This window comes from Mirounga leonina, unplaced genomic scaffold (assembly GCF_011800145.1).
Source record: "Mirounga leonina isolate KUSES-001 unplaced genomic scaffold, KU_Mleo_1.0 Mir_154, whole genome shotgun sequence".
Taxonomy (NCBI): Eukaryota; Metazoa; Chordata; class Mammalia; order Carnivora; family Phocidae; genus Mirounga; species Mirounga leonina.
In genome coordinates, this window is record NW_023270389.1 from 58,214,188 (window position 1) to 58,228,055 (window position 13,868).

The 13,868-nt window shown below is 37.5% G+C and overlaps 1 protein-coding gene across 1 annotated transcript in view; it reads right to left on the bottom strand.

Annotated features, from left to right (window-relative positions):
• POU2F1 (POU class 2 homeobox 1) overlaps positions 1 to 13,868 on the bottom strand; it is a 189,874-nt gene that overhangs the window by 18,360 nt on the left and 157,646 nt on the right. The window contains exons 11-13 of the mRNA XM_035010918.1: positions 13,263 to 13,408; positions 11,841 to 12,020; positions 9,884 to 9,989 (exon numbers count right to left, since the gene is read on the bottom strand). Of these exons, the coding sequence (XP_034866809.1) occupies positions 9,884 to 9,989; positions 11,841 to 12,020; positions 13,263 to 13,408 (432 nt within the window). The remainder of the gene's footprint in view (positions 1 to 9,883; positions 9,990 to 11,840; positions 12,021 to 13,262; positions 13,409 to 13,868) is intronic.

A 13,868-nucleotide genomic window follows, 5' to 3' on the forward strand; every position in this document is an offset into this window, starting at 1 on the left:
TGGCTCCAGAAACCACTCCCAGGTGTTTTTTCTGGTTGTCATCCTTCAACCACATTCCAGGTATTTTTCAATAGACTAGGTCATGTGAGCACTAGCAATTTTCAAATAAATTCTCCTAGCTAGTAAATCACATTTTATTTTTAAAGGTTTTATTTATTTATTTGAGAGAGAGTGCGAGCAAGCGCACAAGCAGGAGGAGTGGCAGGCAGAAGGAGAAAGAGAAGACTCCCTGCTGAGCAGGGAGCCTGACGTGGGACTCGATCCCAGGATGCTGGGATCATGACCTGAGCTGAAAGCAGAAAAGACGCCCAACTGACTGAGCCACCCAGGCACCCTAGTGATTCACTTTTTTTTTTTTTTTAAGATTTTTTATTTATTTGATAGAGAGAAACACAGCAAGAGAGGGAACACAAGCAGGGGGTGTGGGAGAGGGAGAAGCAGGCTTCCCGCTGAGCAGGGAGCCCGATGTGGGGCTCGATCCCAGGGCCCTGAGATCATGACCTGAGCTGAAGGCAAGACGCCTAACGACTGAGCCACCCAGGCGCCCCAGTGAATCACATTTTAATCAACATTTTATGCCTTATATTCTTGTCAACATAATTACTTGGGCAACTTTGATCAGAGAACTGATGTTTGCTGAGCTTCAATGTCTCAACAACAAAATGAGATGCCATCACCCATCTCGAAGGTTAGCAGGAAGTTACACGCAAGAATATAGAGTGTTTGGCACATCCTTTCACTTCCCGCCTCATCTTTTGTTTTAGGAAATACATTTTTTTGAGGTATAATTTATGTCATAAAATTCACCCAATTTAAATGTAAAATTTAATGGTTTCTAATATATTTACAAAGTTGTACAATCATCACTCACTACACCCAATTTATGACACTACCACACTCAGAAAAGATCCCTTGTGCCTATTTGCAGTCACACCCCTCTCCCACCTACAGCCCTCCTCCGTCATCTACTTTTCTCTCTAGATTTACCTTTTCAGGACACTTGACATAAATGCAATCATACGATTTGTGATCTTTCTCATCTGGCTTCTTTCAGTTAGCATACTGTTTTCAAAGTTTATCCATGTTGTAGCACAAATCAATATCTCCTTTTTCTGGCTGGAAAGTATTCCACTGCCTGGATAAACCACATCGTGTTTATGGATTCACCAGTTGATGGGCACTGGCTTGTTTCCAGTATTTGGTTATTATTAATAATGCTGCTTTGATCATCTGTACCAAGGTTTTCGTGTGGGCATGCGCTCATTTCTCTTGGGGACTTACCAAAATGATAAATTTACATTTAACTTTTAAAGACACCGCCAAAATGTTTTTCCAAAATGGCTGTATCATTTTACATTACCCCAGCAATGCATGAGGTTCCAGGCCAGCAATTATTATTTTTGGTCTTTTTGATGATAGCCATATTATAGTGAGTATGAAATCATATATATGGTTTTAATTTGCAATTCTCTAATGAGTTATAAGGTTGAGCATCTTTTCATGTGCTTGTTAGTCATTTCTCTATGTTCTTTGGCATTATGTGTATTAAAATCTTTTGCCCTTTTAAAAATGAGGTTGTTTATATTTTTACTACTTATTATTTTTTAAAGATTTTATTTATTTATTTGACAGAGAGAGACACAGCGAGAGCAGGAACACAAGCAGGGGGAGTGGGAGAGGGAGAAGCAGGCTTCCCACCAAGCAGGGAGCCTGACCCGGGGCTTGATCCCAGGACCCTGGGATCATCACCTGAGCCGAAGGCAGACGCTTAACGACTGAGCCACCCAGGAGCCCCTATTTTTACTATTTAATTTTAAGAGTTATTTGTATCCTCTAGACACAGTTCCTTTATCAGATATATGATTTACAATGTTTTCTCCAAGTCTGTGGGAGTCTTTTCATTTTCTTAAAATGTCTCCTGAAGTACAAAAGATTCTGCTTTTGATAAATTCCAATTTATCATTTTTTTTTTTCTCCTATAGATTGTGTTTGGTGTTGTATCTACAAACTCTTGGCCTAACCCGAAATCATAAAGATTTTCTATTTGTTTTCTAAACATTTTATTTCTTACATTTAGGCCTTTGATCCCTTCCTAGTTTTTGTGCATGGTATCAGGAAAGGCTCTAAATTCATCTTCATGAATATGAACATCCAATTGTCTCAGAACCATTTGGTGAAGAGTATCTTTTTGCTACTGAATTGCCTTGGTACCTCTGTCAAAAGTCAACAGAGCGTAAGTTTAAAGGTGTCTTTCCGGACTCTCGATTCTGTTCCGTTAACTATTGTCTGTCCTCATGCTGGCGGCATACTTTTTATCACATAGCTTTACACCATGCTCTGAAATCAGGGTATTTAAGCCCTCCAACTTCATTGTTTTTCAAAATTGTTTTGGCTATTCTGGGTCCCTTCCATATATATTTTAGAATGAGTTTATCATGATAATTACTGCAAAAAATTTGCTAGAATTTTTACTATAATTGTACTGAATCTATAGATCAATTCAGAGAATACTGTCATCTTAAAAATACTGAGTCTTCTAAACCATGAACATGGAATATCTCCATTTATTCAGACTTTCTTTAATTTCTCTCAGCAAACTGCAGTTTTCACTGTGTAAGTCTTGCACTTCTTTTATTTCTAAGTATTTTATTCTTTTTGAAGCTATTGTGAATAAAATTATTTTTGTAATTTCATTTTTGGACTGCTCACTGATAGTATATATGCAATTGATTTTTTTTTTAAAGATTTTATTTATTCATTCGAGACACAGAGATAGAGAGAGAGAGCATGAGCAAGGGGAGAGGCAGAGGGAGAGGGAGAAGCAGGCTCCCCGCTGAGCCAGGAGCCTGACATGGGGCTCGATCCCAGGACCCTGGGATCATGACCTGAGCCGAAGGCAGATGCTTAACCATCTGAGCCACCCAGGTGCCCCCGCAATTGATTTTTATATGTTGACCTTGTATCCTGCAACAACACTAAATTCATTTATTAGTCCTAGTAGTTTTGTTGCTATGCGGATTCCTTGGGATTTTTATATACACAGAATAATGCAAATAAGGAGTTTAACTTCTCCCCTTTCAAATTGGATGTTTTTCATTTTTCCCCTTTAATTGGCTATAACCTCTAGTACAATGTTAATTCGTCTACAAGAGCTTGCTTTGTTCCAATTTTAGGGGGAAAGCATTCAGTCTTTCACCATGAAGTATGCTGTTAGCTGTAGGTTTTTAATAGATGCTCTTTATTCTTTATCTGGTGAGGAAGTTCTCTTCTATTCTAGGTTTTTATTATGAATGGGTGTTGATTTTGTCAAATGCTTTTCCTGTATCTACTGAGATGATCCTGCAGTTCTGGTCCTTTCTTCTATTGCTGTGGTGTATTACATTACCTGATGTTCAGTTATTATTAAGCCAACCTTACATTCCTGGGATAAGTCCCCCTTGGTGGTGATGTATAATCTTTTCTGTATGTTACTGGATTTGATTTGCTAAAATTTGCTGAGTGTTTCTGTGTGTATCTTCATAAGGGATATGGGCCTATAATTTTTTTTGTGTATGTGTGGTATCTTTGTCTGGCTTTAGTATCAAGGTAATATGGGCTTCATACAATGAGCTGTCCTTCCTCTACCTTCTGGAAGAGACAGCTGAAGATTCACTTTATTTCTTCTTTAGTATCTGATATAATTCACTGCTAAAGCCATCTGGACCTAAGCTTTTCTTTTTGGAAAAGCTTTACATTAATGATTCATTTACTTTGCTTGCTTTAAGTCTATTTAAGTTTTCTTTTTTTGAGTGAGTTTGGATGATCTGTGTCTTTCTCAGAATTTATCCATTTCATCTAAATTGCCTTATTTTGGGGGCATAAAGTTGTTCATAATACTCCAGTATGCCACATAATGCACCAATTCCATTCTTAAGTATATACCCAAAAGAACTGAAAACATGTCCACATAAAAACCTACACACAAATGCTCATAGCATCAGGATTCAAAATGGCCAAAAACTGAAAGCAACTCAAATGTCCATGATGAACAAAATGTGTTTTAAATATCATACAACCATAAAAAAGGAATGAAGTACTGATATATTCTGCAAGATGGATAAACCTTGGAAAATGTTATACTAAATGGAAGAAGCCAGACACAAAGACCATATAATTTATTATTCTATTTGTATGAAATGTCCAAAACAAGCATATCCATAGAGACAGAGTAGACCAGTCAGGAGTAGGGTGAAGAGTCAATGGGGAGGGATTGCTAATGGGTATGGGGTTGCATATGGTTCATTATGAAACAATGTTTTGGGGAAAAAGACTGGGGCAGAGCATGTTTAGTCAAGATTATTAAAGGCTGTCAAATTTTTGTCTTTGAGACACATCAGAACACATTATCTTTCTGGAGCAGTACAGTCATGATCATTCTTATATCTAGTCTAGGAAAGCTTACCAGGGAGCTATAATGTGCCAAGCACTGTGCTAAATACTGGAAAATAAAAGCAACTGTGTCAATAAGACAAGATTTCTCTTAGAAGATGGTAAACTGAGGATGTGGTTTTTTCCTCTTCCATTTCTAAAATCCTATTCCAAATGATGGTGAAGAAAAAAGGAAGTAAGAGCTCTGGGGACAGATGCAAGAGGACTTGGGATTTTGATAGACTTGCAGAAATGAGAAAGAGGTTGAAATTTGGTGGTAGGGAAACCAACTTGAGTCCAGAAGGACACAGTAGATAACTATGAGAGAAGTGAGAATTACTCACCTCAACAGAGCCCTGAGGATATTCCAAGCTTAGAGTTGTCAGAGAAAGAGAATTACAATAGAAGGGAATGACATTATTCTGAAGAGAACTTTCTGTACAGTCCTGACTTTTGAAACCAATGTTTGATGATACGCTATTATCTCATATACTTAAAAAAAAAAAATCACAAGGATGAGAGGAAGAACATAATACTGAATACAAGCAAAACCAACTGAATTTCAAATGAATAATGTAACTACACTGAAGAGGACAGAGAAATAACTAATCCAAACAACTTCTGAACACAGAATTTGGACTTTATGCCTTCAGGTTAAAGACAAGAACTCTAAACAAACATGGAACTCAAATTAGCAGGCCTTTTCTGTTTAGAGGCATGGGTTAGCAATTTTTTTTTTTAAGCATTTTTTTTTTTTTTTTAAGATTTTATTTATTTATTTGAGACAGAGAGAATGAGAGACAGAGAGCATGAGAGGGGAGAGAGTCAGAGAGAGAAGCAGACTCCCCGCCGAGCAGGGAGCCCGATGCGGGACTCGATCCCGGGACTCCAGGATCATGACCTGAGCCGAAGGCAGTCGCTTAACCAACTGAGCCACCCAGGCGCCCCATGGGTTAGCAATTTTGAAACCACTTTGTTTTCACTACAGATTGAGCAATTAAGTAACGATATTGTTGATAATAGGAGCCAGGCTGCTCATTGTCACTGTGAAGGGAGTTAACATATGGAAAAAGGTATGGATAGAAAAGAATAAACTACAGGGTGCTGGGCTGGAATTGGAGGTATCAGTATGAACTCATGGATTTTAATAAAAGTAGATAAAGAAAAATGCATATAGATATGCAATAATAATAAATTTACATGTGTCTATCCAAACACACATACTAATGTATGTATATTTCTATCGAGATGTTCTAGCATTAATGACAACACAGTATCAATAAATGCATCTAGATCTTGGTGTCTACATACCTTTCCTCACTAAAAAGAACTAGGGATCCTTGAAAAAATGGCTGATTCCAGGCCTGGAGCAGAGAAACTTTAAGATGAGGTTGAACATCTTGTGCCAAAAAATAGGGAAGCACTCAAAGAATGTTAGGGACATGTCAAAAAAGCACAGGAGCCACCACCAAGGGGCTCCCACTGGCAAAATGAAGAATAATTTAAACATTAAAATAAAAAGTGATAGTAGGATTCTAACTTACTGAATATAGAAACAATGTCTGAGTCCATACTAATATAGACAGATAAATAGGGGAAAAGGAAAAGTGCATCCTTACAGTTGAAAGGCAACTAATGAATGTAGAAGAAATGATAGAATTATTTGAGAATCATAATAATAGATCCATACAAAAATCATCAATGGACACTAGTGGGCAAAGGTTTGGAAAAAAAACCCCAAAAAACAAAAAAACAAAAAAAACAAAAACCCAGGATATCTGTATAGTCTCAAATTCCCCATTTACGAGCTGTGAAGAGTAAAGTAATAACTACACAATGAAAAACCCTGACATATACTACCTTAATAAAATTATCAAAGTTAATACCACCAGTAGTGGGACTAATCAATAGCATGTGTGTCCATACCAAGCACAAAGGAGGACTCGACGCACTTCCGTGGTCTTCTTACCCAAAGTGCATAATCTTAATCTAATCATGAGTAAACGTCAGACAACACATCTACAAAATAAACAGCTACATTCCTCAGAAAATCAATGTCCTAAAATACAAAGCAAGACTCATATTGTCCCCAATTTAAGAAAACTAAAGAGACACAGCAACTGAATGCAATGCATGATTTAAGATTTTTTTTTCTTATGTTAATCCCCATACATTACATCATTAGTTTTAGATGAAGTGTTCCATGATTCATTGTGCATAACACCCAGTGCTCCATGCAGAATGTGCCCTCCTCAATACCCACCACCAGGCTAACCCATCCTCCCACCCCCCTCCCCTCTAGAACCCTCAGTTTGTTTTTCAGAGTCCATCATCTCTCATGGTTCATCTACCCCTCCGATTTCCCCCGCTTCATTCTTCCCCTCCCGCTACCTTCTTCTTCTTCTTTTTTTTTTCTTAAGATTTTCTTTGCTATAAGAGACATTACTGGCACATCTGGCAAAATATGAATGTGAATTTTTACTAGATATTAGGACTGAGTCAATGTTAATTTTCTGATTTTTGATAACTGTATTCTGGCTATATGTGGTAATTTCTTGTTTTTTAGAAAATACACAATGACATAGGGATAAAGTAGCATGTCCACAACTTGCTCTGAAAACTGTTCAGAAAAACATCACATACACAGAAAGGGAAACAGAAAGAGAAAAAGGACAGAAAATCAAATACATAAGATTTTCTCATTTGGAGAATCTAAGGGAAGAGATGTGGGATTTCTCTGAACTACTCTTCTAACTTTTCTGTAAATCTGAAATTACATAAAAATAAAGAATTAAAAGAAGTAAGTATGTACAAAGGTCCTCATTATGGCATTATTTATAATAGTGAAAACTTCATTCCTTTAATAATTAGTTACTGAGTATCTTACATTCTAGGTGGTGTGCTAGACATGAAGGATACCATATTGAACAAGCAAGACCAGTTATGTGGTTCAGAGACTGAGGGGTTTCTTGGGAGGTAAGATTTGTAGGACTCAAACTGAAAAAGCTGGTCATTCTAGGTAAAACTGAGCTATGATGGCACTATATGGAAATGTTTACAAAATTCTGATACAACCATTTAATACAATAAGGGCAAATCAAAAGTAGAAATGTGAAAACTATAACAGGGGATGACACTTATAAAATAAGAAGTAAAAAAAAAAAGTGGGACACACTAAACACTATTAGAACTGTACATATATATAAAAGATTTAAAGGCAAAATAAAAATAGCTCATTGTGATTATTTTTCTTATTTGAGTTTCTGATAATGTTCAATTTTTTTAAGAACCGAAGAAAAAATTCATTCCAAAAAAGTTACCAACACTTCAATTTTTATTTTTATTGTTTTTAAGTAGGCTCCACGGGAGGCTTGAACTCACAACTCTGAGATCAAGACCTGAGCTGAGGGGCGCCTAGGTGCCTCAGTCGTTAAGCGTCTGCCTTCAGCTCAGGTCATGATCCCAGGGTCCTGGGATCGAGTCCTGCATTGGGCTCCCTGCTCAGAGGGAAGCCTGCTTCTCCCTCTCCCACTCCCCCTGCTTGTGTTCTTGTTCTTGCTATCTCTCTGTCAAATAAATAAATAAAATCTTTAAAACAAACAAACAAACAAAACCCTGAGCTTAACCGTCTGACCCACCAAAGCACCCCAGTTACCAACATTTTAGAAAACAGTTATAATTAAATGCACATAAACGGGCTGAGCAACTGAGTTCCGGAAAATGTCACTGGTCAATTAGTACCATCAAAAACTGATTGAAAATTTTCAGCTAGTTTTGAGTATGTGTATCTCCTAAAAATTACCTTCTGTTTCAGATTTTTGCCACATTTTTAGAAAATCTGCAAAGCTACCCATTCTATTAAGTTCTATTTGAACTATAAGAAATTGTTCTGCAAAAGATGGTTATCTTTAGGCCTAATATAATACGACTTATAATTTGTTGGGAAGGAAAAGTTTAGTTTATAATTTAACAGATGATGGCAGGCAGGGTGGACGGTGAGTTCCTTAAAGGCCGGATTTTCACTTTCTAGTGCCCAAAACAACAGCAACCAACCACCAACAGTTTGCGTACTACCTCGAAGTGCTAAATACTATACACTCTCAAAGACGGGGGTTCTTAACTTACAATTTCTACTCCTAAGGCATCCAAAAATGTCCCCGGTGAGGTGGAGACTGATGGGAGCTGTCCTTTATGAACCTCCTTATATTTTGCTAAAAATTGTGGGTATGTCTATTTTGTGAGGGGAAAATTTAAAGCTTTCATCAAATTTTTCAGGAGCTCTAAAACCCAAAAAGGTCGAAAAGCACTATTCTAGGGGTGCCTAGGTGGCTCAACTGGTTAAGCACCTGACTCTTGATCTCAGCTCAGGTCTTGATCTCAGGGTAGTGAGTTCAAGCCCTGCACTGGGCTCCACTTTAAGCCTACTTAAAAAAAAAAAAAAAAAAAAAAAAGAGTGCTACTCTAAATAAATCAACAAAATCATGAGATTTCCTAACAACTTAGAAATTTAATAACTATATAAAGCCATTCAGTTAGATCACAGAACCAAAGAAGTGTTATACAAACTGAAAACATGAGTGAAGACAATCAAATTCCTCAACTTTAGGTTAAATTCAAGCTTGACTGTGAAATACCACAAATCCACTCGAGGGTTTACTAGCACATAATCAACCTGGTGAATAATTACAGAATGCCTTATTCATCATATATCATTAAAAAACTTCTGATGACAACACAGTTATTTTAAATGTGCTATTGGGAAATGTGCTACTTTAAAGGAGGCCAAAGGAAAAAAAAATTATTCATTTTATAGTGAATGTGTCAGGCACTAGACACTGAGATTGCAAAAAGAATATTCAGACCTTTTGAGATGTGCGAAGTCTATTGGAAAAGACAAAAGTATACAAATATAATCATTTATAATACAGGCAGGTGGAGATGAACAGTTTCCTGGGAAAGCTAAAGAGTATTTCTAGAAAGAATTGATGCCTGTGCTGGTAGTTTCATTGCTATTGGAAAGAAGTGCAGTGGGGATGTTTACAAAGGCATGGATGGAATCTTCCTGCGTGTTGAGGATGGAAGGGAGAAAAGATTAGTGGGAGATTAGATCCAGATTAATAACCTTCTATGAACTGATGATGAATTTGGATGCTTTCCTGAATACAAAAAGCTGTAGCCACTGAAGGTTTTTAAGGAGTTACTTGAAAAAAAGGTGGGAGTTTTGAAAGGTAAGTCTGGGAACAATGTAGAAGATAAGAGTAAGGTGGGAAAGAACAAAACAGATAAGAAAACCTTTATGTGAAAGTATTCTTTCTGACAAAATTAATTATGCCTGTTTTTTGGAGTTCAGGTTTTCATATATGACTTTTCAAAAAAAGCAATACGTATTTCTAGTTTAGAGCCTTAATTCACAATTTAATTCACAGTTCTCAGAGAGACGTGTCATGGGCCTACCGTCTGCAGGCCAGCTGCATACCTGTAACAGAGAGGTTGGTCACCGCAGCGCTGCTCAGCGGGAGGACCGGATTGACCGTGAGGGTCGTGGCCGCACTGCTCGTCACAAGGCTTGGCGTGGTTGCCACCTAGAGGTCAGAAATGAAAATATGCGAAAGCATTTTTAAAAAATCAAAAAATTCAAATCAATACTGAAGATGTATTTTCCCTATAAAAAATTTTAAATTCCAGATACAACAGAATTAAAAGGGGCTAAGAGGAAATAATTTTATAATCATCTTTTGATCTCAGAATTGAGAAAATAGACATATGTTCAAAGGCTGCAATATTAGAAGATGGTTTTTCTCTGATAGGAGAAATGGTTTTGCCCAGGTTTTAAAAAGAAATAAAAAACATTCCTAAATTTCAATGCTGTTGAGTAAGATATACTCCAAGTAAGTAAGGAATATTATACTAATTATCAATTTAATCTACACAAGAAAACTATTCAATAGGATCAGAGAATCAGGGATTCTTGGATTGCTTTTATTTTTGGTCATGTGGGGACATGACTATCTTGTTTTTGTTTTTAATGAATGATATTATGGAAAGAATGCGAAGCAAAATTTTAAAGAGCTGACAGTTTCTTTTTGAAATAACATAAAATACTTCTACAGTTTTGTAAGAAATACTTTTTGTTTCCTTTTAGTACAAATAAATCCAAAACACAAAATAGCCATCTACATAAAACAGAACCGGATCTAATGACTGTCTTTTTCATAACTACTATGTCATGAGCTTCATGATTAAAGCCCAACCATTCAACAACCACAGCCTTCCCTTAACAACCAGTACGTGCTCTTAATGATGACTTTAGTTTAAAAAGCATCCCAGTATAGAATGATATTCAAACACAATAAAAACAAATTAACAAGGGAAGATCAGAAATGCAAACTTATCATCTGTGGAATCCTGGTTGGAAATACAGAGTCACATTTGCCATCATTCTTAAGATCAAGGGAGTACATGACCGCTGCATGTCCCCTCAGTCTAGAATACTATTCCAAAGCAATGGGTGGAAGTTACTCAATGAGGTTATCAATGAATGGTCCTACATAATGTTTGCGAGTGAAGATGTGAGATGGCTGAATTCATACAAGTTCAGAGCTAAAGGTTATCTGGGAATTTACTGTCACTTCCTCATGTAAGTTTAATAAACTGGGCTTTAAAACCCAACATGAATATAGGGACCCCTGGGTGGCTTAGCCGGTTAAGCGTTCGACTCTTGATTTCGGCTCAGGTCATGATCTCAGGGTTGTGAGACTGAGCCCTGCATCAGATCTGTGCTGAGTGGGGAGTCTGCTTGAATTCTCTCCCTCTTCCTCCCCCTCCACAAACAAAACAAAACAAATGAAACAACAACAACAAAAAACCCAAAAACCCAACACAAATAAAAAGCAACTAAGGATTTTTTTTTAGGTGACTGGAATCTAGCAAATCTGCTCCCACAGTTACAGAGTAACCTAATAAACTACATCAAAGAAGAGAATAATGGAGCCACCATGAAACAGGAAAGAATTAAAATTGTTCACTTTAAAAAAGAAAGATCAGTAAGTTCTTAGCTTAATGACAACATGAGATTTAATTACTTTAATAACATTTATTTTTTTTAAACTTTTCTTTTTTTTTTTAGTTTTTATTTATTTATTTGTCAGAGAGAGAGAGAGAGAGAGAGAGAGAACACAAGCAGGGGAGAAGCAGGCTCCCTGCTGAGCAGGGAGACCAATGCAGGACTCAATCACAACCTAAGCCGAAGGCAGATGCTTAACCAACTGAGCCACCCAGGCGTCCCACTTTAGTAACATTTAAAATACAAATTTGTATATACTTACTCAACATATACAATACATTACTATTATGAAATAAGTCTATTTCATAGATCATTTGTAAAATTATAAAAATTAGTCCTTGAGCTTGCATCCTCCACTTTTTATCCTTACCAGTGAGGTTGGACTGGGGAAAATTGCTTTGATAGGTGAACTGCTGGTCCCACCACTGCTTGGTGGGTTGATTCTTTTTTCTTTCTGGCGGCGGTTACAAAACCAAACACGAATCACCTCCTTTTCCATACTGAGCTGATCAGCAATCATGGTGATCTCTTCCGAGGTAGGCTTTTGATTCTAAAGGGAAAAAAAAAAAATCATCTTTTGGAATACCTTTTTATTATTTTAATTAAAAAAATTTTTTTGGGGGGGCTTAACTTTTTAAACTACTGGCATAAATATATAAATGGGGAGGGACAAATCAGAGAATGAAGTTGGGATATATAGGACCATATTGGCCCACTTTTAACAAAGAACTTCTATAGATAAACATTCTAATGAACATATATTTATTAAACTTATTCATATTAACTAAGAATAAGCTATTCTTCTTTTTTAAACAATTTTATTTGTCAGAGAGAGAGGGAGAGTACAAGCAGGGGAAGCAGCAGAGGGAGAAGCAGGCTCCCTGCTAAGCAAGGAGCCCGATGCGGGACTCGATCCCAGGACCCTGGGATCATGACCTGAGCCGAAGGCAGACGCTTAACCGACTGAGCCACCCAGGCGCCCCAAGAATAAGTTATTCTTGAATATTTATTTTTTTTTCCTTAAGGGCTATTAATCTCAAATAAAATTAATAATCAATGTAACTTTATATATTAGTAGGAATGTAAGAGTTTCTCAGTGCTCCATGCACATGCTTTCGCTAGGACAATGAGGTAGGCAATAAGCCGATGGGCAGGAATAGCAGGTGAAGGGACTTTAGCATAAGAAATCAAGTAACTTGACCAATCACACAGTTAATAAAAGTGGTAGAATGGATAAATATTCCTGATTCAATGTTCCTTCCACTGTGCTCAAGCCTTTTCTAAATTAGAGAAGTCAAAATTTTACTGGAAGCTCTGTGATCTTCCCGGGGCAATAACAAACAAACAAGAGACCAAATAGCTGTTAGACCTCCAAAGCCTGTAGTGTTCTAGTCCCAAACGACTATTCTAGGCACACAGACACTAGAATTTAGTCAAACCAAACTATTTGTGTGTCGCCGGATCTACCTCATGGTTTTTCCTCCCTGGATGCCCTTGCTTGTGCGTTTCTTCTGCTTCCAGTGCTTTCCTCCCACTTCTCCCGGCCTGTTCCGATGTACCCCAGGGCAGCTGCTGCCTGTCACACTGGGGCTCACACAGATGTGAGCGTGGACTCTCCCGAACCCTGAAATACTCTGGGTCTGTTTCTGAGGTTCAGTACTGGCTTTGTCTACTGTTCTCCACTATGTTATAAGCATCTGTAAGGACCGAGGCTGGCAAGTCCATCTTTTATCACCTACAGCACCTAATATTACACAATCACATGTATGTGAAAAGTAAAAACTTGACTAACCTCCAAGAAACTCTTCTCTAAGGCCACACGGATGTTGGTCTCTATGCTGGTGCGTTTCTTCCTCCTACGGTTCAAGCCCTCCATTCCCAGCCCTGGAGAATTCAGGGCACTTGGGCTGGAGAGACCTGAATCAGATGAGAGGTTCTCTGTAAGAAAGAAGAAAACACAGAAATCAAGTTAGTAGAGCATGATTCATGCGTATGATACATATATTAATGACAACAAAACTGACCAAAATATGTTAAGTTAAAAGCAAACACGGAAGGGTTTTCAGAACCTACATTAAAACAGCATTCACTACCATAGATCTTTCTAAATTCTTTAAAGTTTAAAAAACGTTCAGTCATTTAATAGTCTAATGACCCTGGTCATGTCACAGACATCTCTGCGTTTCTTTGCACTCTATGTAAAATGAGATGTTCTCACCTGTGGAACTCAGTTAAGATTATTACAGATGTTGAGGCCTCATCCAGAGCTATGGAAGCAGACTGTCCAAGGGTGGGTATTAGAGGTCTGTCTTTTCCAAAGACCTGACTTTTGTTTCCATCTACAATGAGAACCACAGTCTAGGAGATCTCTGTGGTTCCTTACAGCTCTCACAGCCTA